At 42.5% G+C, this 26,576-nt stretch overlaps 1 protein-coding gene across 2 annotated transcripts in view; it reads right to left on the reverse strand.

Annotated features, from left to right (window-relative positions):
- LOC123517661 overlaps positions 1-26,576 on the reverse strand; it is a 65,666-nt gene that overhangs the window by 23,385 nt on the left and 15,705 nt on the right. Inside the window, exon 3 of one of the 2 annotated variants that reach the window (XM_045277977.1) lies at positions 469-561. The exons of the other annotated variant lie outside the window; for it this stretch is intronic. Coding sequence (XP_045133912.1) covers positions 469-561 — 93 coding nt within the window. The remainder of the gene's footprint in view (positions 1-468; positions 562-26,576) is intronic. 2 annotated transcript variants of the gene reach the window in all.

Raw genomic sequence — 26,576 nt, forward strand, 5'->3', positions numbered from 1 at the left:
TGGTTGCAGTTGTCATTCTATCCCCCAGTCAAGCTTCAGTCCGTGTCAGTGCGTGGAAGAGAGAGAAAGAGAGTCATTCATTGTAAGAGACTGAACGTGCGTGAGGCCGTGTGATGTTTGTCGCCATAAGGTAAATATTCGCAGGCATAGTGTGGACAAAACGATTTACTTGTTACTTGAGCAGGTGGAAGATTGGTTAAGATACTTGTATAGGGTTTGGTATAGAGGTGGGTGTTAAATGTTTAATACCAGGATGTTAAATTCCATCAGTACGGCAGATTTACGTGCTTGTGAAGAAAATATTAGACAGTGCAAAGCCATTTACAAAGAAATTAAGATATTAGCACATACCTACATACACACACGCATACCCACGCACACACATACACCAAAGGGAATCCTCCGGTGAATAATGTGCTGGCTCACGGTAATTAGCGCTCAGGAGTTGGCCAGGTAAGCGCCACTCACCTGACCGGAGGAGGCGAGTGTTGACCGAGGCCTGGAGGAGCGTGCCTGCTTGATTGAAGACAAGGGAGTGTGTGGTGGTGTGGGTTTTTGCCGCTGTGTTGGTGTTGGTGAATAAAGGAAAGTTAAAAAGAACCCCCTTCCTTACGCCCATATTCACAAACGCCTTGTTCTCTCACCAAGATAATTTTCTAAGGCCACAGACACTACTAGTCGGGTTTTCAAGACAGTTCCTCCTTATTATAAACTAGAAATCTTGCCAGTCCATCACCAGAACTGTAGAAATACTCTTAAAAACACGAGTATCTTCAACTGGAGTCCTTGAAAAGTAGTGAAGGTGAGAGAGCAAAGCATTTCAAAATACGGGCACTTAAGGTCGCGGGGAATTAAGAGAGATAAGATTACTACGCACTAGGAAAGATAAAGAAAAATAAGGTTCTTTGGTAGTTTGGTAAAGGATGCGAAATACTTGTCTTGGAGGTAATGTGAGAGAATCAAGACACAGATTTAAGGATGCTGCACACTAACGAAAACAAAAAGAGAGTGGGAAAAGAATATGGCAATTATGAGAATACTACACACTAAAGACACAAAAAGATTCATAGATAGGTTTGGTACAAGAATGTGATTATATTTGTTTTACTAATGAAGAGCAGGAACTAAGACACAGATATAAAGATGCTACACACTAAGGAGGAAAAGATCTATGGGTAATTATAGGGGCAAGAATATTAAATACCTGTGTGAGATGTAAGATATAGGAGATTCAAAACAAGAATTAATTAAGAATGCAATACACAAATACACTGGAAGAAAATAGCATACACTGATAAGCAAAGGAAGAACGTGGTATAGTTTGTTCGTGAGGTGTATTCCTGTATTTCCTTAAGATTATGAGTAAAATGGTGACTGTGATTGAAAGGTACTTAAAGATAAGCTGTGGAAAGTGCATGCGTGAAGCGATGAGAGAGAGAGAGAGAGAGAGAGAGAGAGAGAGAGAGAGAGAGAGAGAGAGAGAAAGCACGTGAGCACATAAAGAAATCGTGTGAAAGAAAAGATGCAAAATAATGATAGATAACGGAGAAAATCAGGTTCTTGTGTATGAGAGAGAGAGAGAGAGAGAGAGAGAGAGAGAGAGAGAGAGAGAGAGAGAGAGAGAGAGAGAGAGAGAGGAAAGGGGCTCTGTACAGGTAGCATCACTTCATGGGTAACCTATTTAAAAGCAGGCCCCTTCAAAGTGACACGCCCTCTCTATGTCCTACAGAAGAGAGGAAAGTGTTTATGACTGAAGTGTCGAGGAAACAACGCCTTTCGATTCATTAATATTTGCCCAGTGTTTACCAGCATGTTGAGTCAAGTTTCTTTTAACTCATTCAATACCATGACGCGTTTTCATATTCATTCTGCTTCCTATCTGGTTATTTTAGACAGCTCCAGAAACTCATGTGGGGGAACAAAATAGTGAAATCTCTTGGCATTAATCTTTTGACCTCTATAGACCCTTCCTAATGTCAATAAAATGGTCTAATCGTACACAAATCTCAAGGTGAAATGTGTCCCAGTACTGAAGGAGTTAATCTTTATTGTTGTGGCGCTTTAAAATCAATGAGTTTATCATCTTGACTGGCATCAGAGAGAGAGAGAGAGAGAGAGAGGGGGCACGGTTTTCCTAATTGGCCAAGGTAAAGTTAAGTAGGTGAGTGAAGAATAACACCACCTTTTTTTTCCCCTGTACTGTTTGTTGAGGGAGACGCCAGTAGGTGTTAGCCTCAGGGACTGTTTGTGCTTCCCTCTCAGTTGCCAGGAGGTCATGGATAAACCTACACTCACGAGGCGACCAGTCTGTATTTTCTGCGTGCTTGTGTTTGTGGAGCGTGGAGAAAGGGAGAAGTATTGCCCAGGATGACAGGCAGCGGCAGACAGCACTAGCAGGCCTCCTTATCCTTACCAGGCTGCGTTGGTGACGTGTACGTATATCAACTTGAAACTGTGGCCTCGTTCACAATCCCTTTACCCTCTCTAGTACTATTTTCAAAGGCGGTAGATATGATTTGCCAGGTTTTTATAGTGTTTCTCGTGCTAGTAATACATAAATACCATTGATATGTCAATTGTACTGTTACAACAGCCTGAAAAACTTGTATAACTTCAACTAGAGCCTCTTGAAAGTTGTATAGGTGATGCCAGAAGTGTATCAGAATATGGCTCTGTGTTAGAAATATAAGTGCAATGGAAGGCTTCTCCTCACCCTTGCCTTCCTCTGAGTAGTGTATGTAAAGAGAAGACTTGTGCATCAAAAGACTTCTACACTCGGCAGTTCCTCCTAGCTAGCAAGAGGACAGAGCACCAGCATGCCTTTCACACTCTCTTATTCCTCCAGTAGCCGCTGTAGTCTGGACCATTTTCTGAAGCACGTTTATGTCCTAACTCCTATGCATCCAAAAGGCTTTAATTGAACCCGTACCGGCTTTAAAGAGTGTTTGTACTATTGTTGCGGCAGATATACAAGGTTTTTACACTATTAACAGGTGATACACTCATGAGAACCCGACTAATCGCCACTCTGACCTTTGAAAACAATCGAGGTGAGAGCAAAGCATTTCTGAATACGGTCAAATATGTAACACTGCGTGGGCACGTTAAGTCTGTTAGAAACTATAACTTTATTAACAGATGTGCATGTGGAGACAGTGAAGTGGAGGTCTGGCTAAGGTGTTGGTGGAATATAAGTTCAAATAAATCAGTAACCACCGCACACTTCCATGGCTCTCACTTCAGGTCGACCACTATGCATCGAGTCATTCTTAACCCCTTCAGTACTGGGACACATTTTCATCTTGAGATATGTGTACGATTAGACCATTTTATTGACATTAGGTAGGGTGCATGGAGGGCAGAATATTATTGGCCACAGTCTTCACCATTCTAATATCCCGACAAGAGTTTCTGAAGCTGTATAAAATCACCAGATAATAACCAGAATAAATATGGGGTCAGGTCATGGTACTGAAGGTAAACTCGATTCAAGATAGAGAACATAAGCACATGTACCATTCGACGCTGCAGGATGGAAATAATCACGGACACTGCCAGACAATGTATAAAAAGAATGAGTGGAGGAGCATTCAAATACTTTAGAAACGAATCATAATGAAGCCTTTGGTAACACTCGCTCCATATGTGACATCGTGATTAAGAGTACATGATGTCTTAATTAACTCCTGATCATTGTAATATACGAGTCTCCTTACCACGCCAAGGTAGGGATTTTCTTAAGAGTGGAGGCTACATAGGGAAAATAACAGGCACAGTGTCGTTACGGATCAAGAAGATGGTGGGTGTTATAGCCTTGCTTGAAAGGGGGAAGACGTGGGACTGAGGAAGATGAGGAGAAAGAGGAAGAAGAGAGGAGGAGGAGGAGGCAGGGAGAAGCTGTGGCCGTGAGCTTATTGATTCAGTTCCTCATGAAACCTTTAGGGAGAGAGAGAGAGAGAGAGAGAGAGAGAGAGAGAGAGAGAGAGAGAGAGAGAGAATGACCAGCAAGCAAGCAGCGGCCAGAACATGTTTGGCCAAGAGATAAGAAGAAAGAAAGTTACCTTACAGGGTGATCATGGCCGACAAGTTTAATATCGTATAGTAAGTGTCAGCGCGCGAGAAAAGTTAATCCCTCATGGCCCTCGAGGAGCAAACACGGCCTCGAGGAACACACCAGTGGACGAGTACGGAAGAAAAACAAACACTCTTCCCAATAAAAAGACACACAGTTGATCAGAATAAAAAATACAACTACTAAAGAAAAAATAATGAGTCTTGGAAGATTAACCCCTTTAATTCTGGAACACATTTTTTTTACCTTGAGATTTGTGCACGATTAGATCATTCTATTAACATTAGGAAGAGTCTATGGAGGTCAGAAGATTAAAGGCCACAGTCTTCACTATTCCAATCCCGCCACATTAGTCTCTGAAGCTGTAGAAAATCACCAAATAGTAAGCACGATGAATATGGAAACGCGTCATGGTACTCAAGGGGTTAAAGAAAAAAAGCAATGTATAAATAGACGTGAGAAAATGTAGGTTAATAAACAGGAGGGAGAGAGATACGTACATTCAAGTATACTTTTATATATGTACCGGCAGCAGGTCAGGCAACGAGAGGCTAGAAAGTAGAGAAGTGAAGGATCAAGATGAGTGAAAACAAGGCAACCTAGACCATACATGCAGTATTGCCTGTCTGCTGGCTTCCTTCTTGCCTGCCCGCCTCCCTCCCGCCGCCCTTGGCATACACACACACACACACACACACACACACACACACACACACACACACACACACACACACACACACACGCACGCAGATAGACAGGAAGGAACGAAAGAATCAGCGGGTGTTGAGTTGCCCTAAGCTGTAAATAGAAAGTAAAAGAAAAGAAAAACGAAGCATAACAGAAAGTGGTCTTTTACGATACGGCGAGCATCAGAGAGAGAGAGAGAGAGAGAGACGTTTCCACCCACCTCTCTCTCTCTCTCTCTCTCTCTCTCTCTCTCTCTCTCTCACACACACACATCAAGACAATCGGCCTTTAAAGGTGCATAAAAGTGACCTACAGTAACTTAAGTGTGATTCTCGGACACAAAAGAGGCAAATTTCTGTCTCTAGCGTGTCGTTTCATGCCTAACGCGTCACCATTGCCTGGGAATCACTACAGCCGTGACATTTTGACTTCACTGTTGGTTATCATTTTTCTTTTCTTCTTCTTCTTCTTCTTCTACGTGAACTTTAATTGTTCCCTTTGTGTTCCTCGTTTCTTTTTATATATTGTGTGTTATTCCGGTTTTAATTAACTCGCCTCTCTGCTCCGTGATAACCATTATTTCTCTCTCTCTCTCTCTCTCTCTCTCTCTCTCTCTCTCTCTCTCTCTCTCTCTCTCTCTCTCTCTCTCTCTCTCTCTCTCTCTCTCTCTCTCTCTCTCTCTCTCTCTCTCCAACCTCTCGATTTTTCTTACTCTGTGTGTGTGTGTGTGTGTGTGTGTGTGTGTGTGTGTGTGTGTGTGTGTGTGTGTGTGTGAATGAGTGAAAACTTTCGCTGACTGTGAGTGAGAAGCTAAGGAAGTCTGATCTAATTACAGTAGTTTTGTTTACCTACGTACTCGTACCTGACTCCCATCCACCCACCCACTCCACCAACTCCCTTGACACTCCTGGGTTTGGCGTAGCGGCGGTAAACTGTGTAGTGTTTCTTAAGTATTATCATGTTTACGTTTTATTGGTTTTAATATAGACCATAACCATAAATGTATTAATCATAGAATATATTTTTTTGTATTTTTGTGGTCAATAAATCTATCTATCTATCTAAAATTTATCTATACTGGCCAATATCTCCTGTTTATTGAGAAGACGCTGGGTTTGGAAGGCAATTAATTAACCAGTTTGTGTTTTTTGAGCTTCTATAGGCAGTAATGTTGAGGTTAATCCCTTCAGTACCATTCTGCTTACTGTTTGGTGATTTTATACAGCTTCAGAAACTCACGTGAGGGATTAAAATAGTGAAGACTGTGGCCATTAATCTTCTGATCTCGATAAACCGTTCTTAATGTCAATAAAATGGTTTAATCGTACTCAAATCTCAAGGTGAAAATATGTCCCAGTATTGAATGGTTTGAGGGGGGGAGAAATGTAGCGCTGTTGTAAATATAAAGTATACTCGTACATTAAGCTTAATTGAGGATTTTTTTTGTGTGTGTAAGGTTTAACACACACACACACACACACACACACACACACACACACACACACACACACACACACGACTACGCCCTCTGCCCTGCTGCCAATGTAGGAAATTAATACCCAGTTATATACGAAAGTTTATTCAATTTACGTGGGGAAAGTGCGCAATCTTCTCTTGCTTTTATTGTTGCTGTTATTATTATTTTCTTTTATTAGATTATTACTCAGTTCAAACATTCCACTATTCACAGGAAGCTTAGAATAAACGCGAATTCATTACTATTTCTTAATTAATTTCGCTCCCTTCATTATAAGTGTGTGTTGTAGAAGTCAGTGTGCTGTACGTGCCGCGGAGAGAGAGAGAGAGAGAGAGAGAGAGAGAGAGAGAGAGAGAGAGAGAGAGAGAGGTCAAAGAAAACGGAATTGGGTAGTGCAAATAAAAAGAGATCGGGGAGGAAGGAGAGAAGGAGAGAGGAAGAGAGAAGAGGTAGAGGTGGTAGGGGGAACTGAGCTTCATGTGGGGCAGCTTCCGTGTGTGTGCTAGAGAGAGAGAGAGAGAGAGAGAGAGAGAGAGAGAGAGAGAGAGAGAGAGAGAGAGAGAGAGAAGGGGATTACCCGTCACTTTTCCCCCACACACTTCTTATTCTTTTCCATTTTTTCCTCCTTTCTTCATCTGTTTTCTTTCGTGTTTCCCTCTTTTATCCCCCACCATGCTATGTTCTTCCCAGCCTCACTGCAATGACTTCCTTGATTAAACTAAATTGATCTCAACTAACTAAACTCCCACGAATAACAGCAACAGTGACAGCTTACATGATGATGGTGATAATGATGGTGGTGATGGTGGTGAAGCTCATCATGTTTGTTGAAATTGTAAAGATGATAATATGAACAAGAACAATAACAAGAATAAGAAAAAAACATTACACGCATTACATTTCCAGCGTTATTATCATCATTATTTTTATCGTTATTATCATTATCAATATCTGTATCAGCTTCATTATTATCACCATCAAAAATAAGGTTATGAATGGTCAAAAGATAAGTGGAGGAAAAACGAAGAGAAAAACCAATCAACCTTACAAGGGTCCGTATTCAGAAACGCCTTTGCCTCTCACCACGACAATTTTCCAAGGCCACAGAGACGACTAGCAGGGTTTTGAAGACAGTTTCTCCTTTAAATAAACAAGAAACCTTCCCAATCTACCACCAGAACCATAATAATGTTCTTAAAAATACGAGTATCTTCAACTGTACTCTCTGGAAAGCAATGATGGTGAAGGAGCAAAGCGTTTCAGAACACAGGCCAAGAAACCAAGCAGAATATCACTTTCCACTTACTTCAGTCAGAAAAAAGGCAAAAACCAGACCTCATTATTACCTCCATATCAAGTTGAACCAATAACCGAAGCTCAGGAGTCAGTTGTGCAGCAGTCCCTATCAGCAACAGAGGCTGCCAGCATGTCGGACACCCAATAGCCTGTTATGATCATTCCAGGCCAGACCATTATCATACCAACCACCGCCCCGGGCCACAACCGCCTTCACCCTCATTCCAGCTAGCAGCACCATAGCATTCCTTGGAGCTAATGGGCCGTCAGGGTACTAGTTCATTTCATAGGTACAGGAAACTTTACAGGTACTGGCCAAAGAACATGATTTCATTTGCATCACCATACCATTTCACGAAACTAATGAGGCGTTCACGTACTGTAGTTCATTTCAGAATCATAGGAACCAGTACATTTTCTCCGAAGCTTGACCTAAGAACATCGGGTAATTTGCAGTAAACAAGCAGACCTTCATGTTAGCAGTTCGTATCTACCATTTTACATTGATAAGTAGGTTTAATCAACCCTCAAAGCTTCCTCTTAACTCCTTCTGTACTATGACGCGTTTCCATATTCATTCTGTTTAATATTTACTGATTATATACATTTTTAGAAACTTGTGTTGGGGATCAAAATAGTGAAGACTGTGGACATTAATCTTCTGGCCTCCATAGAACCTTCTTAGAGTCAATAAAATGGTCTAATCGTACACAAAACTCAAGGTAAAAATGTGTCCCAGTATTGAAGAAGTAAACTGCCTACTAATAACCAGAGTGTATCTACCACCCTGCTAGCGAGCCAACAGCCAATAGCCAACAGCCAGCGCAGCATCTAGGCAGCCACGAGTAATCGCCGCAGTTTACCACCCGTTAAGATTTCACTTCCCGCGAGATGAAAACCGACTCCTGCTAAGCGAGTTTATCAGTACACGCAAGGTGGCGCCCCTTCATGTGCCGGCCTGCAATTAGAGGGTAGTTTAGAGGGGAAGGGAGGGGCCAGCTGACTTTAATGGAGAAATTTGGATACCTTGGGTTAGAAAAAAGTAAGCTATGAACCGTTAGATATTTTCTCTTTTCTTTTTTGTGTGTTTTCTTTTGTTGTCACTGTTACTACTTGTTAATAAGATGAAGAGTGTTATGAGGTAAGGGATTGCAAAGTTTCGCTCGCTTTCATTATACTCACCGCTCTGGGATGTGTGTCTTAATTAACTCCCTCCCTCCATTCACCTCTCTCGCTTATTGAATGGATGTTCGGCAAGGCGAGTTATGTAATGTATTATGCTCTCACTCATCCAGAGAGAGAGAGAGAGAGAGAGAGAGAGAGAGAGAGAGAGAGAGAGAGAGAGAGATCGGCGTCACTACTAACAAGTCTCCATGCATGACTGACTTTCCATGCCAATGACGCCCCCGTCCTCTGATCTCTCTCTCTCTCTCTCTCTCTCTCTCTCTCTCTCTCACGTGGCATTCTCCCCCATCACTCTTCTTCCTCTTGAGCCTGTGGGATGAGGGGAGGGGAGGGGAAGAGAGAGGTGATGTCCACGTGGCCCTCCTCCTCCTCCTCCTCCTCCTCCTCCTCCTGCAAGACACCTCGAGGTCAGTGAGAGGGCGTCTAGGTAAGAAAATAAGAGTCGTTTCTTGAGTGTCGTGGTAGGGGGACTTGTGACCTGTGGTGCCCCTGATGCTACTTAGGGGAGAAGGAGACACTTGTTGCCCCATCCATGTGTTTCTATTAGTGTATGTTGTGTTTCGGTATTCGGTAGTAGTTTAAGTTCCGTTTAAGTCATTACTGGTTTGAATTTTTCCCTTGGCTATTAGTTTTATGAAGTGTTTGTTGTATTTTGTTGTATTGTAATGTCACGCTTTCTTCTTTATATATCACAAAGCATTTTTTTTTTTTTCCTTCCTTGGTCTTCGGTAATAGTTTAAATCCCTTCTGGTTTTGATTTTTCTCTTAGCCATTGATTCTGTTGAAGCGTCTGTGGTGTGTTGACGTATTGTAATGTCATGCTTCCTTCTTCATATATCGCAATGCATTTTTTTTTCACCTTTTCCTTTATTGCATTTTCTTATTTTGTAGTTCCCTCCCTGTGTCTTGATGCCGTTCAGGTTTTTCCAGTTCAGCGTGTTAATCTTTTTTCATTTATACTATTGTTCCCTCCAGCATGCGTTTCTGTTAGTGGATGAAGAGTGGGTGGGTGGTAGGGAAACACAAGCTGAGTACAAAACATCTATTAGTGTATATTATGTTCTGGTCTTCGGTAATAGTTTAATCGCTACTGCTCTGAGGTTTTGCTGCTTTACTCGTTTCATGAAGAGTCTATTGTATTTTGATTGATTGTAATGTCACGCTTCCTTTCTTAATTTTTTTGCTTGGCCGTTTAATTTATATTGTGATGTCAATTTCCATGTTTGTTATCAGTGTTTGTGTACATTTTCATAGTCTGTATTAGCATTATGGATATTAGACTGACTAAATTAAACTGGTTAAATATTAAGGGTATATATACACTGTTTAACCCTTTGAGTACCATGACGCGTTACCATATTCAATTCTGCTTACTATTTGATGACTCTATACACCTTCAGAAACTTTAGGGGGCGATTAAAATAGTGATGACTGTGGCCATTAATCTTCTGACTTCCATAGACCCTTCCTAATGTCAATAAAATGGTCTAATCGTACACAAATCTTTAGGCAAAAATGTGTCCCAGTATTGAAAGGTGTTAAATGTGTGTGATGGTGTATGCATGTGTTTGTTTAAGGTGTAAGATTTGTGAATATGAATAATGACTGTGGCCTGGTTTTCTTTTTTTTTTTTTTTTTTTTTTTTTTTTTTTTTTTGTGTGTGTAGCAGGCTTGTGTTTTCCATTTGCAATTAAGTTTTTGCTCACGTTTTATGACTTCAGCCCGTGATCTCTCTCTCTCTCTCTCTCTCTCTCTCTCTCTCTCTCTCTCTCTCTCTCTCTCTCTCTCTCTCTCTCTCTCTCTCTCTCTCTCTCTCTCTCTCTCTCTCTCTCTCTCTCTCTCTCTCTCTCTCTCTCTCTCTCTCTCTCTCTCTCTCTCTCTCTCTCTCTCTCTCTCTCTCTGCCTAAACTCGTACAAAAGACATTAAACCATTAAACGAGAATTGTTGTGTTTCGTAAGCGGGAGAGAGAGAGAGAGAGAGAGAGAGAGAGAGAGAGAGAGAGAGAGAGAGAGAGATGAGGGAGTCACACGTCACTATCAATGTTACTAGCCAGGTGAGATAAGGATGTCCAATCAACAGACAGGTAAGCGTTCAGGTAGGTGTTTGTCCTGAGAGTATCTGCACCTCCATCTCAACCACCACCACCACCACCACCACTACCCCCACCACCACCATCATTACTACCCTCATCACCACCACCATCATTAACTTCGTCTCCACCACCTACATCACCATAATCAGTAACTCTATCTTTTTATCACTATTCTCATTATCTCCAGAAGCAGAATCATCACCATTACCAACTTTGCTACTTTCCTCACTGCATCCACCACCACCACCACCACCACCACCACCACCACCAACAACAACAAAAAAATAAATAAATAAAGCAACAAGAACAACAACAATAACAACAACAACTACTACCACCTACCTCTATTACTACCACTACCACTACTACTACTACTACTACTACTACTACTACTACCACTACCACTACTACTACTACTACTACTACAACTACTCCTACCTCCTCAATTCCTGTACCCAACATCATCACCACCACCACCACCACCACCACCACCACCACCTCCTCTCTCATTACATCCAACCCTCACTGCCATCACTAGCATCACCATCTCTTATCCCATCACCAGTCCATCACGTCAAACAGTCACGTCAAACAGTGTGATGTGTTGCAGCTTGCTGGAGAGTAGGAAGAAAAAAGAAGACAATTATGATTCGAGTTTATCTTTTTCCTCCTCCCCTTTATTGTTTTCCTCCTCCTCTTCTTCTTCCTCTTCATTGTTTTCTTCCTCCTCCTCCTCCTCTTCCTCTTCCTTCAACTTCTCCTCCTCTTCTTCTTTGTTTTCTTCCTCATCTTCATCCTCATCATTATCTTCATCTTTCTTTTCCTCATCATCCTTTTCCTCCTCCTTCTCATCTTCCTCCTCCTCCTCCTCCTTCGACATCCACACTGTGACTCCACCCACACGCACATTCAGCTCACTACATAACCGTCAAGCACCTACATAGTCCCCCACAAACAAGAGTAGACGTAGATTACAACTTCCTTTCTGTATCCTCTAAAATTCCATTTCCTTTCCTTTTCCGGCCGGCTTCGGCTGGTGGGATGGGTGGGTGGGGAGGAGCCTTCTGCTTAGCTGTCCTGTCTCTCACACTGTGTAGTTAGTATAGAATAGTTAACCAAGCAGCCTAGTAAGGACCCCAGGGTCTGTTGTTGCTTGGTCTTTCCTTTGTATTCCTTTGTATTCCTCCTCCTCCCCTTCTTCTTCATTGTTTTCGTCCTCCTCATCTTCATCCTCGTCACTCTCTTCATCTTCCTTCTCCTCATCACCCTTCTCCTCCTCCTCCTCCTCCTCCTCCTCCTCCTCCTCCTCCTCCATCGCCTTCTCTTCCACATCTTATTCACATTTTTCTCCACATCTTCCTCTTCATTCACTGTCACTGCTATTACCTTCCTCACTAACAGCAACAACAACAACAGTAATTGCAACAACAATTACAACAACAACTCTATTAACGGGAACAACTATACCAATTATACTTGCATTACCATAACCACTACTCTCCATTCGTCTCTCTCTCTCTTCTCTCCACCTTCTCCATTTCACCCTCCCTTTCTCCCTCCCCTATACCACCACCACCACCACCACCACTACCACCAACCCTGCTCCTTCTCCTGCTCTTCTTTCGCTTCCCTTCTCTTCTTTCATAAGGACTTAATTGTCAAGTCATCTTCAAGGCGAACTAACATCAAGGTTGGATTATTTTAAAGGATTAATTAGGTTGTGTTTTATTCAAATGTTAATTCGTGGAAATTGACACCTGCCTCTGTAGGCTAATTAATAATCACACGTTAGACATTTTGAGAAGGTCGTGGTTTTTTTTTCTGTTTTTTTTTCATTTCACTTGTTTTTTCTTTTTTTAATTTATTTTGTTTGTATTAGTAGTTTTTTAAGTTTTTTTTCTTTTTCTGTCCATATTTAAAGTTTGTATTTTTTTTTTCCAGCCTTCCTCTCGTTGTCTTTTGTTTCTCGCTGGAAGTTCTCTATTTTTTGCTATTTTTTTGTCATTTCATCTTGGGACTTTTCTTCTTGTATTTATCTTTAGTAGTTATTTCACGGTTCTTTTTTCACTCAGTCCATATTTTAAGTTTGCATTGTTTTCTCTTTCTTTCTACCTTTCCTTTTCTATTTTATTTCTCGCTGAAACTCCTTTTTTTATTTTAAGTTTGCATTTTTTTTTCTTTTTTTACAGCTTTCTTTCGTAGCATTTTGTTTCTCTCTGGAAGTTCTTGTCTTTTTGCTAATTTTATTTAATCTGAGGGCTTTCCTTCTTGTATTTATCATTAGTATTTATTTCACGGTTCTTTTTTTCTCTGTCCATATTTTTAAGTTTGCAGTTTTTTCTCTTTCTTTCTCTCTTTCCCAGCCTTCCTCTTATTGTCTTTTGTTCCTTGCTGAGAGTCCTTTCATTTTCTATTTTGTCATTTTATCTTTGCTTTTTCTTTTTTGTACTTTTCATGAGACCAATTATTTCACAGTTCTTTCCTTCTACCAGTCCATATTTGAACCTTGCATTTTTCCTTTTCTTTCCAACCTCCTACCTATTTTCTTATGTTCCTTGCTGAAAGTCTTTTTTTCCTATTTTAACATTTTACCTTTGTAATTTTCATGTGACCAATTATTTCACGGATTATGTTTTGTATCAGTCCATATTTGACCTTTGCATTTTTTTTTTTCCTTTTCCTTTCCAGCCTTCCTCTTGTTGTCTTTTGTTTCTCGCTGGCCTTCACGCAGCCTCTCAAACTGTACTGTACCTCCATGCCACACGGTTGCCGCTTTTCCTGTTCCCCTTAAGATGAAAAATCCCAGTTTCTCTCTCTCTCTCTCTCTCTCTCTCTCTCTCTCTCTCTCTCTCTCTCTCTTCGTTTCTTTCCTTGTCATTTTATTATATTATTCCTTCATGTTTCTTTTATTTCAACTCTGGCCTGGCAAGTTTTATTCTCTCTCTCTCTCTCTCTCTCTCTCTCTCTCTCTCTCTCTCTCTCTCTCTCTCTCTCTCTCTCTCTCTCTCTCTCTCTCTCTCTCTCTCTCTCTCTCTCTCTCTCTCTCTCTCTCTCTCTCTCTCTCTCTCTCTCTCTCACCTCCTTTAAGCACTTAACACTTGGACGGCAGGTGAGGCTCAGCACACCTGTGTTTGTTGTGTAATTACTCTCTCTCTCTACTTGAAGCTACCAGTCTTCCTCTCTCTCTCTCTCTCTCTCTCTCTCTCTCTCTCTCTCTCTCTCTCTCTCTCTCTCTCTCTCTCTCTCTCTCTCTCTCTCTCTCTCTCTCTCTGCATCAAAAGTTCTCTCCGTTTGTGTTTATTCATCTGTTTGATTTAATTTCTTGCCCTCTGTCCTTCTGCCCGTTCCCCCACCTCTCTCTCTCTCTCTCTCTCTCTCTCTCTCTCTCTCTCTCTCTCTCTCTCTCTCTCTCTCTCTCTCTCTCTCTCTTCTATTCTTTTCATACGAGTGTGGTTTCCTTTGTTTTATTTCCGCCTGCCCTTGTTCTCTTTTCTCGGGTTGTATTACTTTCACCACTTTTACACCTTCCTCTTCCATGTCTTTGTATTCGTACGTTATTCTTTCATTTCATTCTTTTTATTTCTATTACTGTTTATTACCATTTCTCTATTACTTTCCATCTCTCTTTCATTTATATTTTTTTGTCGTTTATCTCTCCGCTTTTTTTGTCTCTCTCTCTCTCTCTCTCTCTGCACTTCCTCTTGCTCTGAAATCTCAAGGGATCTTCTTACGACACCTTCATTACATTTAATAAGGAGGTTTGTTATTATATTGTGCTTCGGTTTCATGTGTTATTAGTGTAGTGGTGGTGTTTGTGGTGGCGGTGGTAGTGGCGGTGGCGGTGGTGGTGGTGGTGGTGGTGGTGGGGGTGGTGGTGGGGATGGTAACAACATTCATAACAAAGGATGACGAGAAAGATGATGATGATGAAGAGGTGGAGGAGGAGGAACAGGAGGTGGAGGAGGAGGAACAGGAGGAGGAGGAGGAGATAGCTTTATATATTTGTCTGAGTATCATTTATATATTTTTTTTATTACGATGCTTTCAGAAATGAGATTGTGAAAGGAGAAGGAGAGTGAAGAAGAGGAAGAGGAGATACTTTCATATATGTCATGATTATTTATCTTCCCTCGTATCGCTCTCAAATTGAATGAATAGATAGATAAATAAACTTTGCATCGTAATAACACCTTGTCTGCTTTACTTTTCCCAACTGTGCTGTATAATTCACCTTGTGTCAACCTTATCACGATCACGTACATACAGTGGACAAGATAAAAAAAAGTTATTATATGTTGTTGAGCTGAAGACAAATGTGAGTATTGAGTGGTAGGGAAACACAATTTGAGACGAGGTTAGAGAATAAAGTACCTTGTCTCAACTTGTGTTTTCCTACCACTCAATACTCACAAATTATTATATTCCAGCTTCATTGACGTAATAACCTGATTGCTGGCCACTTGGCATTACGATACTCAGCAAATGTCAACGCAGCAAGAAGCAACAGAAATGGCCAAGAAACGCTTTTATTTTGCTTCACTCTGATCTTTCCTCCTCAGCTTCCAATCAACAAACTTATCTCAAAAAAACCATTTCCTCCTTCCCTCCTTTCCTCCTTTGTTATCTTCCTCTTCCTCCTTCATCTTCCCGTGTCACCATTCCCACCTCCTCCTCCTCCTCCTCCTCCTCCTCCTCCTCCTCCTCCTTACCATCACCCTCTTCACTTTATCTGCCCTATCAACACATACTTCTCTCTCTCTCTCTCTCTCTCTCTCTCTCTCTCTCTCTCTCTCTCTCTCTCTCTCTCTCTCTCTCTCTCTCTCTCTCTCTCTCTCTCTCATTTCCATCACTATCCCGTCTCTTTCCATCCTTCTCTCGTTCCTTTGATGGGTTTGCTCAGCGGGAGAGGAAGGAAGGATGGATGTAGGAGGGAAGGAGGCCTGAAGGAGGGCGGTGGTCAAGGTAGTTAAGGTAAGGGAGGGTACAGGGTAGACCTTCCCTTTACATTTGCCTAACCTTTGCCTTCGCTACTCCTCCGGGTGGCTGTAAAAGGAATTTCCATTGTATTTTTCCTGGTTCGTGTTATTCTTCCCGCTTGTAATTTACTTGTGTGGGATTTTCCTATTGTCTACTCTTTATTCTCTCTCTCTCTCTCTATTCTCTTTCTTTTTTTTTTTTTCTTTTTCTTTTTTTTTCTTTTTTTCTTTTTCTTTTTTTTTCGTTCCGTATTCTCTTTTTCTGTTCTTTTTCTCTATATATCTCTCTATTCTCTCTCTCTCTCTCTCTCTCTCTCTCTCTCTCTCTCTCTCTCTCTCTCTCTCTCTCTCTCTCTCTCTCTCTCTCTCTCTCTCTCTCTCTCTCTCTCTCTCTCTCTCTCTCTCTCTCTCTCTCTCTCTCTCACACACACACACACACACACACACACACACACACACACACACACACACACACACACACACACACTATGCACACACATTACCATACCAATAAACTTTTACACCCACCACCTACAGTACCTACATCATACCTTTTTCTCTCCTCCTCTCTACTCTTCTTACTTCTCCCTCGTAGGTATAACAGTTACCGTAAGGAACCAAAAAACTAGAGAAAAGAATTAAACAGTTGAGCGAAGACCTAAAGATTTAATGTAGCTTGAAGTCTTCATGTAAATTTTTCCCTCCATCTGGAATTTTACAAGTAACGTGGATATTTGACGGTGGGGAAGCAAAAGGCGGGGTGGGAAATGGTGGGTGGGAGGTGAGGAAGGTAGAGGATCGCCAGGTAACCAACCACCCCCCGGGGAAACACCTGAGCTCACCTGGACAGCGAGAAAGTGAGGGATGAAGAAGAGGAGGAGGAGGAGGAGGAGAAGGAATACCAAGGAATACAAATTTAAGGAAAGCCAAACAGTAAGACCTTTTTGTCCTTTCAAGGCTGTTTGGCAACTACTTCTAACTAGTTACAGGGAAGAGAGACAGGATAGTACAGAAGCATGGTCAGGAGGAGTAGGAGAAGAAGGAAACGGTGGAGTAAAAGGATGAGGTGGGAAAGAGAAAGAGAGAGAGATGAGGTAAGAGGAATGAGAGAATGAAATGTAGGCAGAGAGAGAGAGAGAGAGAGAGAGAGAGAGAGAGAGAGAGAGAGGAATGTGTTGAAGCGAGGACAGAGAGTCACACGCCCGCTACGCCAAGCCTCTCCTTCACGCCCACAATTGAATGCCGATGAGCGATTCTTGTCCGCTCCTTACTTGTCTGACGCATCGCTCTTTTTTTCCCACCTGTCTCACACTCTACGTATCTTCGCGTGTGCCCTTCTTGATCTGATATCTTCACACGGATCACTTCGCCTCGCTTCACCCAGGAAATTCTGAAGGCTTCCCTGATGAGCTTTATAAGATAGATAAGATAGATAACGGGTTCACTTTAACCTCTTCAGTACTGGGATGCATTTTTATCATGAGTTTTTAGGTATGATTAGACGATTTTTATTTACATTAGGAAGGGTCTACGGAGGTCAGAAGATTAATGGCCACAGTCTTCACTATTTTTAATCCGCCACATGAGTTTCTGAAGCTGTATAGAATCACCAAATAGTAAGCAGAATGAATACGAAAACACGTCGTAGTACTGTAAAGGTTAATTTAGAACCATGAAAGACTATAGGTTCATATTCTCAAACTTTTCTGTACTTCACCTCCACTAGTTCAAGAGGGTTTATTTAAATTTTCACGAGTTTTTAAGGTGTTTTTTACGGTTTTAAAGGCACAATGACAAGATTTCTACGTTTTAACTGGAGAAATACTCTTGAAAACCTCGCCAATCATCTCTATGGCCTTGGAATATAGTCGTGGTGAGAGAGCAAAGCGGTTCTGAATACGGACCTTTATTGCTGCTTGTATATATGAATGGAAAGAAGGTTTACTTAATATTTGACTGAAAATCTGAGTAATGTTTGTGCTAAGAAGGATCGAGGTGCGCTGAAAAGTACTGTAGTGTGTGTCTGTGTGTGTCTGTGCATGTGTGTGTGTCTGTGCGTGTCTGTGCATGTGTGTCCGTGTGTGTGTTGCTATTTTGAGTAATGTGTCCCTGCAGTGTAGTAGTTAGGGTTAGACAAGCAAGGTCGCGTCCTACCAGGGGCGTGGCTCTGCATTCTGAAGGTTTTACTCATACGTGTTCTTGTGGGAAGGTCGGGACAAGGAGGAGGAGGAGGAGGAGAAGAGAAGGAGGAGGAATAAAGTATAATGATTGCTGTGTGTGTGTGTGTGTGTGTGTGTGTGTGTGTGTGTGTGTGTGTGTGTGTGTGTGTGTGTGTGTGTGTGTGTGTGTGTGTGTGTTCTTTTTTTGCTTCCCTCTTTTACGTGTTTTGATAAGTGATGATTGTCTCTATCTGATAATGGTGGAGAGCGCAGTGCATTAGTTTCTTCCTGGTTTTAGATCTTTTTTTTTTTTACATTATTTGTACTCTTGCCCTTTTGCTGATACACACACACACACACACACACACACACACACACACACACACACACACACACACACACACACACACACACACACACACACACACACTTGCAAAACAAACAATAGTGAAGGACTTGAGGCCAAAGACAAAGGTTGATGTGGACGTGTGCAGGTCACTTCCCTCTTCCTCTCTTCTTCTTTCCCTCTTCTCTCCTCCTCCTCCTCCTCCTCCTCCTCCTCCTCCTCCTCTCCTCCCATACGTCCTGCCTTGTCCCTACTTCCGCTTGGTGTTAGGTGGCGGCAGTGTGTGACCTCTCTCTCTCTCTCTCTCTCTCTCTCTCTCTCTCTCTCTCTCTCTCTCTCTCTCTCTCTCTCTCTCTCTTTGCTTTCATCCGTTAGTCATTTCATCCTTGCCTCTCATTCCCTCCTCCTCCTCCTCCTCCTCCTCCTCCTCCTTCTCCCTAGAGCGGCACAGGACACCCTCAAAGTAACAAGGGGCAGGGCTAGTCGTAAACAGGCTCCACCCGGCCGATTACTAAACTGGCTTAACGCGGATGCCCGGCTGAGGGAAAGAGGGAGAGGGAGAGAGGGAGAGGGATAGGATGGAAGGGGGTGTATGGGCAGCAGTAGGCAACAACAGATGGCCAGTTGAGGAAGGAAGGGATGGCTCTACTTGCGACTGTAATACTTGTTATCACACTAACCTAAATTAATGACTGGATTCCTCCCTCCCATTTGCACTGATTTTATCTTGTGGCTCTTTGTCATGTTACGCTCTCTCTCTCTCTCTCTCTCTCTCTCTCTCTCTCTCTCTCTCTCTCTCTCTCTCTCTCTCTCTCTCTCTCTCTCTCTCTCTCTCTCTCTCTCTCTCTGTGTGTGTGTGTGTGTGTGTATGTGTGTAAGTGGAGAACAAAATGAGATGAGGGGGTGGAAGAGGAGGAGGAGGAGGAGGAGGAGGAGGAGGAGGAGGAGGAGGAAAGGAGGTGTAGAGAAGGGCACGTGCAGTGAGGTCAAGAGAGGAGTGGAGAAAGGAAGGAAGGAACAGAGAAAGGAGGAAAGGGAGGAGGGGGGGAGGGATTATTTAAAAGGAAAGGGTAAGAGAGAGAGAGAGAGAGAGAGTAGGAAAAGGGGTAACAGGAGTGAGGGCACGCGTTCTTGGAGTGTTATGCTAGGTAGTCTCTCTCTCTCTCTCTCTCTCTCTCTCTCTCTCTCTCTCTCTCTCTCTCTCTCTCTCTCTCTCTCTCTCTCTCTCGCGTCCCTACATATCAGCTGTCCTCACAACAACACTTACAGAAGCAGCTGACGTGAGCACCTTCTCCCTATCCGGCCATCGTGTGTGCGTAGACGTGTACACATAACTGCGGGCCATCCATCACCACTTCACTGCTAACACACACACACACACACACACACACACACACACACACACACACACACAATAGGAGAGATAGAAATAGATATATAGATAGAGAGAGAGAGACAGACACACACACACACAGAGAGAGAGAGAGAGAGAGAGAGAGAGAGAGAGAGAGAGAGAGAGAGAGAATGCTGACCTTTCTCCCTATCAACATAATCAGATTGACACCCAAAAACAGTACCAGAGAGAGAGAGAGAGAGAGAGAGAGAGAGAGAGAGAGAGAGAGAGTCAGTTAGTCAGTCAACAGTTCTCACCTTTCTCCCTGTATACTCTTCCTATACACACAGCTAACTTGACTAACACTCCTAACAACATTACACTACCCGCAGAAGTAGAGGACGAAGGGGGAGAGAAGAATGGAGGGAGAGGGAGGGGGAAGGAGAGGCCGCAGGTGGTCAGAGTTTGGCTGTTATGGAAGGGAAGGAGGGCAGATGGTCTAATTAAGCACACCATACGTCACCCCATCACCATCACTGCCATACATCACCCATACATGCCTCCCTTCCCTTCATTTCCTTCTTCCTTCCCTCTGACGCTCGTGAATGGCATACGACAGAAGGGGAGAAGGATGGACTGCAGGTTTCTAGGGCGCTGTGTGATATACAGTGTGTGGTGGTGGTGGGTGTGGTGGGTGTGGTAGTGTATATTAGTAGTGTTTGTTGTGTGGTGTGTTTACTCTCACTCTCTCTCCTCCCTCCTCTCTCCTCCTCTTCTTTTCTTTTCTTTTTTTCCTTTTTTTTTTTTACTTACATCCTGCATTCCTGTGTGTGTGAGGTCGTTTACATGTTTTGCTGATTTGGAAAAGTACTTCGTGTTTTGTTTATTGTGTGTGTGTGTGTGTGTGTGTGTGTGTGTGTGTGTGTGTGTGTGTGTGTGTGTGTGTGTGTGTGTGTGTGTGTGTGTGTACCTTTTTTTTCTCCTTTTCATAATGTATTTTATTTTCTTCTTAACTTTCCTCCCTTACTACTTTATATATTTGTTTGTTCATTCACTTATCAGGACTTGTATGTTTCGTTGTTTGATATTTATTCTGACATGTATTTTTTTGTCGTATATCAAACTCACACTCCCTCTTATCCGTCCCCACATCAAAGCTTGTCTCCTCAATTTCACGTAGAGTCGGTAAAAGTAATACGCAATACATAAATAGCACTAACAGGTATTTTTACAGCCATATTTAACTCTCCTACCCTTAGTTTTTTGCTACATACACGAAGGTTCAATTTTTCGCATTTCCACGCAGAGGGGCAGGATGTGTAGGCGCGTGGAAGTGGTAAGTCATGCGCTAATCCCTCTAATAGGCATATTTATAACCCATATTAATCTCTCTCCCTCTTCCTGGTGGTCCGCTTCCCTTACTGCGCAGTGAAGTTTGTGGAATTTTACGGTAAGCGAGCGGCACAGAGGTGATTTTAGATGTAATGGGTAAAAGTAATGAAATGTAGTGGGTCAATACGGTGTTTTTATGGTAAGCGGCGCTACAAAGAGGCGAATGGGAGGTGGAGTGGGCAAAAGTACCGAGATATCGTGTGTTTATGTTACGGAATGTGTTTTTTAATCTTGTCAGAGCTGTTAACAATATGGAAATTGCTACAGTTTTATTTTTTAGACAATTTTTAGATAACCTACACGATTTGGATTATTTTATTTATTCGATCGGTTTTCTCTTTCCTGTTGTGTCTTTTCAAAACTTTTCAACATTCAGAGCGTAGTAAAAAAATGTTAGTATTGATATAAAGAAACAAGGAAAGTAGGGAATAATTTTGTCCCTCTCTTTTTATGTGTCATTGTCCAAGAATAGCAAAAAAAAATATTAAAAACAGCGTTGAAAATTATTGCATATTCCAAGAGGAAGAGGCGAAAAGTCACGGATCATGTATATAAACCTACATATAACCAAAATAAATAAATAAATAATAATGAATGAATAAAGAAAGAAAAAAGGAGAAGCATATTGTCCAAGGAGAGCAAAAAAAAAATTAAATACATAGATACCACCACTGATTGCCACTTCCTTTAGAGATGTCAGATAAAATAATAGAAAAAAGAGAGGATAAGTGTCTTGAAACTTCCCCCTTGAACGAGTGTTTAGAAACTGTAATAACAAAAACCAATCTCTAAAAGTTAAAGGTAATTATGAGAAGGAAAGAATAGCAATAGGAACGTTTGGAGGATTTACCCACAAAGAAACAAGACATAGGAACGAGATGTGATTTAGTCTTTTCTCTGCTTCATAACAGCAATACAAAAAAATAAGTGTCTAAAAGTTATAGGAAAGTTATACACAGAAAATCGTGTAGCAGTGAACTCGTTGAGATTAATTTATTCCCTACTGAGACGCTTTTTTACCATGAATTTTGTGTATGATTAGACGATTTTATTTACATTAGCAAGGCTCTATGGAGTTCAGAAGATTACTGGCCTGAGTCTTCACTATTTTAATCCCCACATAAGTTCCTGAAGCTGTGTAAAATCGCCAAATAGTAAGCAGAATGAATATGAAAATGCGTCATGGTACTGAAAGGGTAAAGGAGAAGCTGGAGTGGTGAAAGAGTCGAGTAAGTTTGTTAGCGGGATTGGAACCTGAACTTGCGCCCATCTCATACTGTACCACCTCCCTCGGGCCTCACTCTGTCAGCCATCACCTCCTTCATTAGCCGGGACGAGGAACACGTGATGCTGGCCACTGTGAGTCTTACAACAGTGGCAACGCTTTCATGGTGGTGGTACTAGTGGGGGTAGTGGTACCGGTAGTAATAGTGGTTGTTGTGTTGGTATTGTAGTAATGATAGTGGTGGTAGTGGCATAAACGTAGTAGTAGTAGTAGTAGTAGTAGTAGTAGTAGTAGTAGTAGTAGTAGTGCAGTGGAATTGATGCAGTAGTAGTAGTAGTAGTAGTAGTAGTAGTAGTAGTAGTAGTAGTAGTAGTAGTAGTAGTAGTAGTAGTAGTAGTAGTAGTAGTAGTAGTAGTAGTAGTAGTAGTAGTAGTAGTAGTAGTAGTAGTAGTAGTAGTAGTAGTAGTAGTAGTAGTAGTAGTAGTAGTAGTAGTAGAAGCAGTTGAGTTAGTGTTATAGTCTTAGTTATAGAAGTAGTAGTAGTAGTAGTAGTAGTAGTGGTTGTTGCTGTTGTTGTAATAGTTGTTGTTATAGTATACACTAGCACACACATATCCTTCCTATTTCTCACATACTCCCCAAACTACAGCAACAAAACACTCACCAACCAGTACCACTTCCATAACCAGCATTCCCACCAGTACTAATAAGACTCGCCACTTCAATACAGCGAAAGCATCATTCCTGAACCTCTTACATTCCACCGTCCTCCTCTTCCCTCACTCCTCTCACCATCCACTGCCTCTCTTCCTCCAGGCCCTTCTCTCTCCCTGCCCTCTTGAAGACACACTCTGGGAGGTCCAAAAGATGTTGAGATAGCGGTAAGAGGAGGAGGACATCGATGAAAGGAAGCAGAAGGAGACGGGAGGGAGGGAAGGAAGGAGGAACGAAAAGGTAGAGGGGACGAACCAGAGGCTGGTGAGGAAGGAAGGGAGGAAGGGGAGTAGGAAGGGATGGTAAGGGAGGGATAGGGACATGAGTGAAGGAGGAGAGGGTAATGAAGGAGGAAGGGAAGGGAGAGAGAGGGGGTAAGAACGAAAGGTTGAGGAGAGTTGGAGAGACAGATATTAATGAGTACCTGAAAATGCATTTGAGAGAGAGAGAGAGAGAGAGAGAGAGAGAGAGAGAGAGAGAGAGAGGGAGACAGAGAGAGGGAGAAAGAAAGGGAGAGAGAGCTGACAGGAGAGCCCTTCAGACACTTCAGGAAGGGAATATAATTAATATGCTGATAGAATACTTATCATTCTATTGGAGTCAGGAGAAGGGGTGGCTGAGAGGGAGCGAGGACAGCAGAGGCCCTTGAGGTGGAAGAGGAGAGAGAGAGAGAGAGAGAGAGAGAGAGAGAGAGAGAGAGAGAGAGAGAGAGAGAGAGAGAGAGAGAGAGAGAGAGAGAGAGAGAGAGAGAGAGAGAGAGAGAGAGAGAGAGAGAGAGAGAGTGGTGGGTGACGTCCACATATAAATTTAACATTACAATATTATAAAATATGGCACATTTTAAAGTATAACCTGATAAGAGGCTGTAAAAATAAGACGCTTCAGAGAGAGAGAGAGAGAGAGAGAGAGAGAGAGAGAGAGAGAGAGAGAGAGAGAGAGAGAGAGTCCACATATAAACTTCACATTACGATGATATAAAGTATAGCATATTTTAATGCATAACGTGATAAGGAATTGCAGAAAAAGACGCTTGAGAGAGAGAGAGAGAGAGAGAGAGAGAGAGAGAGAGAGAGAGAGAGAAAGAAAGAGAGAGGATGCGCAGGTAACTTAATACGGACATGGAAACCTTACGTCACTGTCCTTGTCTTTAACCCTGTAATCCTGCGCGCACCAGAGGGCCGCCACGCACACACTAATTATCAATCACCTTAGCCACACCTGAGCCGCCACACACCTGCCCTTGTCCTAACTCACACCGCACACAGGACCGTCACCCCACAGCCACCCTCCCTGCCTCCTTTCTCTCCCGTGTCACCTCTCTCTCTCTCTCTCTCTCTCTCTCTCTCTCTCTCTCTCTCTCTCTCTCTCTCTCTCCCGTCCTTCCCCTGTTTGGCACTCGAGGGTGGTCTTGCAGGAGTCATTACGGCCAGGTAAATCAAACCTCCGTCAGGTAATCAAGGTGAGATCACTCCTTAACCACAGGGACGAGTGAAGGGAAAGCTGCAATTACCCCATCGTGTGTTTAATGACTTCCACCACCACCACCACCACCACCATCACTACCATCCTCCACCGCGTGCTTAAATAATTATTCCTGAGTACACGCAGACGACGGCAGCGACAAAATAGAGGGAGAAAAAAAAAATACATGCAAAAAGAGAAAGACAGCAAAAAACAACAGCATTAACTAGACCAGGTGTAATTTCTTGTACACACACACACACACACACACTTGAGAGAGAGAGAGAGAGAGAGAGAGAGAGAGAGAGAGAGAGAGAGAGAGAGCAAGCCGAACATTAACCTTATCATTAACAGTTCATCTGCTTGTCCTCCTTTTTACTTATCTTTAGTTGTTTTTCCTCTCTCTCTCTCTCTCTCTCTCTCTCTCTCTCTCTCTCTCTCTCTCTCTCTCTCTCTCTCTCTCTCTCTCTCTCTCTCCCTCTCTCCTCTTTATCTATCCAATCTTTCATCTCGTGTAGTATGTATGTATGAATGAATGAATGAGACTAAAACCAGAGACTCGCTGTGTATAAATATGTAAGCATCTAATGGCGACTTTCTACGAGTGGAAACTGCGTAAGTAAGACGGGAACAGACACCAGAGAGAAAGTGAGACGTCTATCTGGCTACACTGCTCATCCCGCCCCAGTGCATCTAGGGAGAAGAAGAGAAAAAAAAAATGATACTCCAGAAAGCGATGGGAGGAGGGGAAGAAGAGGAAGGAGAGACGGTTGAGGAGAAGAAGAGGAAAAGGAGATAAGGAAGATGAGAAGGAGGAAGAGAAGGAGGAAGTAGTGGTAGTGGAGGAGAAAGAGAAGGAGACGGAATTTCAACATGTGTGTGCACGAAGAAGGAGAAGGAGGAGGAAGAGGAGGTGGAGAGGAAGGAGGCGTAAGATGTGGCTAAAAGATATGAGGAAGAAAGGAGAGAGAGAGAGAGAGAGAGAGAGAGAGAGAGAGAGAGAGAGAGAGAGAGAGAGAGAGAGAGAGAGAGAGAGGAGAAGGAGGAAGAAGTGGAGAGGAAAGAGGCAAGAGATAAGATTAAAAGGTATGGGAGAGAGAGAGAGAGAGAGAGAGAGAGAGAGAGAGAGAGAGAGAGAGAGAGAGAGTCATCCGAAAAAAAAATAACAGTATATTGAAGCGTGATTTGATGAAGCCGGTATGAAGAAAGTAGACCACCACGGCATAACAAGAGACGCTGGATAGAATAGCAGTAATGATTGTATTTACTCGCTTCACCATAACCGTCTGTCACGATCATCACCATCATTGCTGTCATCACTTGAGACCACAGCAGGAGGAGGAGGAGGAGCAGGAGGAGGAGGAAAGGAGGAGCAGGAGGAATAGGAGGAGGAGTAGGATGCCACACACATTGGCGGGGCAACTCTGAAAAGCGATTAACCATGTGTGTGTGTGTGTGTGTGTGTGTGTGTGTGTGTGTGTGTGAGAGAGAGAGAGAGAGAGAGAGAGAGAGAGAGAGAGAGAGAGAGAGAGAGAGAGAGAGAGAGAGAGAGAGAGAGTTTAAAAATAAGCAAACGAACGCGTGGGAATGTGGAAGAGAAAGAAATACACCAAAAATTTGAGGAGGTTGGTTAAAAATGTTTAACGTATTCAGAGAGAGAGAGAGAGAGAGAGAGAGAGAGAGAGACGTTACCAAGAAAGACGTTAAAGTTAAAGAGATCAACAAAAAGCACGATTAAGAGGGATGCGTCATGTCACGGAAGGGAAGGCGAGAGAAAACGAGAAGGAAGGAAAGCAAAAGAAAGAAGACTGACTGTTTTCACAAATGCCATCCTCTCTCACTACAATGGTTTTCCAAGGCCACAGAAACAACTAGCTGGGTTTTCAAGACAGTTACTCCTTTTAACCCCCTTCAGTACCATGACGTGTTTTCATATTCACTGTCCTTACTATTTGGTGATTTTATACAGCTTCAGAAACTTATGTGTGGGATTAAAATAGTGAAGACTGTGGCCATTAATCTTTTGAATTCCATAGATCCTTCCTGGTGTCAATAAAATGGTTTAATCGTACATATTTCTGAAGGTAAAAATGTGTCCCAGTGTTGAAAGGGTTAATAAACTAGAAATATCACCAATCTATCACCAGGGCTATAAAAGTA

This window comes from Portunus trituberculatus, chromosome 42, assembly GCF_017591435.1.
Source record: "Portunus trituberculatus isolate SZX2019 chromosome 42, ASM1759143v1, whole genome shotgun sequence".
Lineage (NCBI taxonomy): Eukaryota > Metazoa > Arthropoda > Malacostraca > Decapoda > Portunidae > Portunus > Portunus trituberculatus.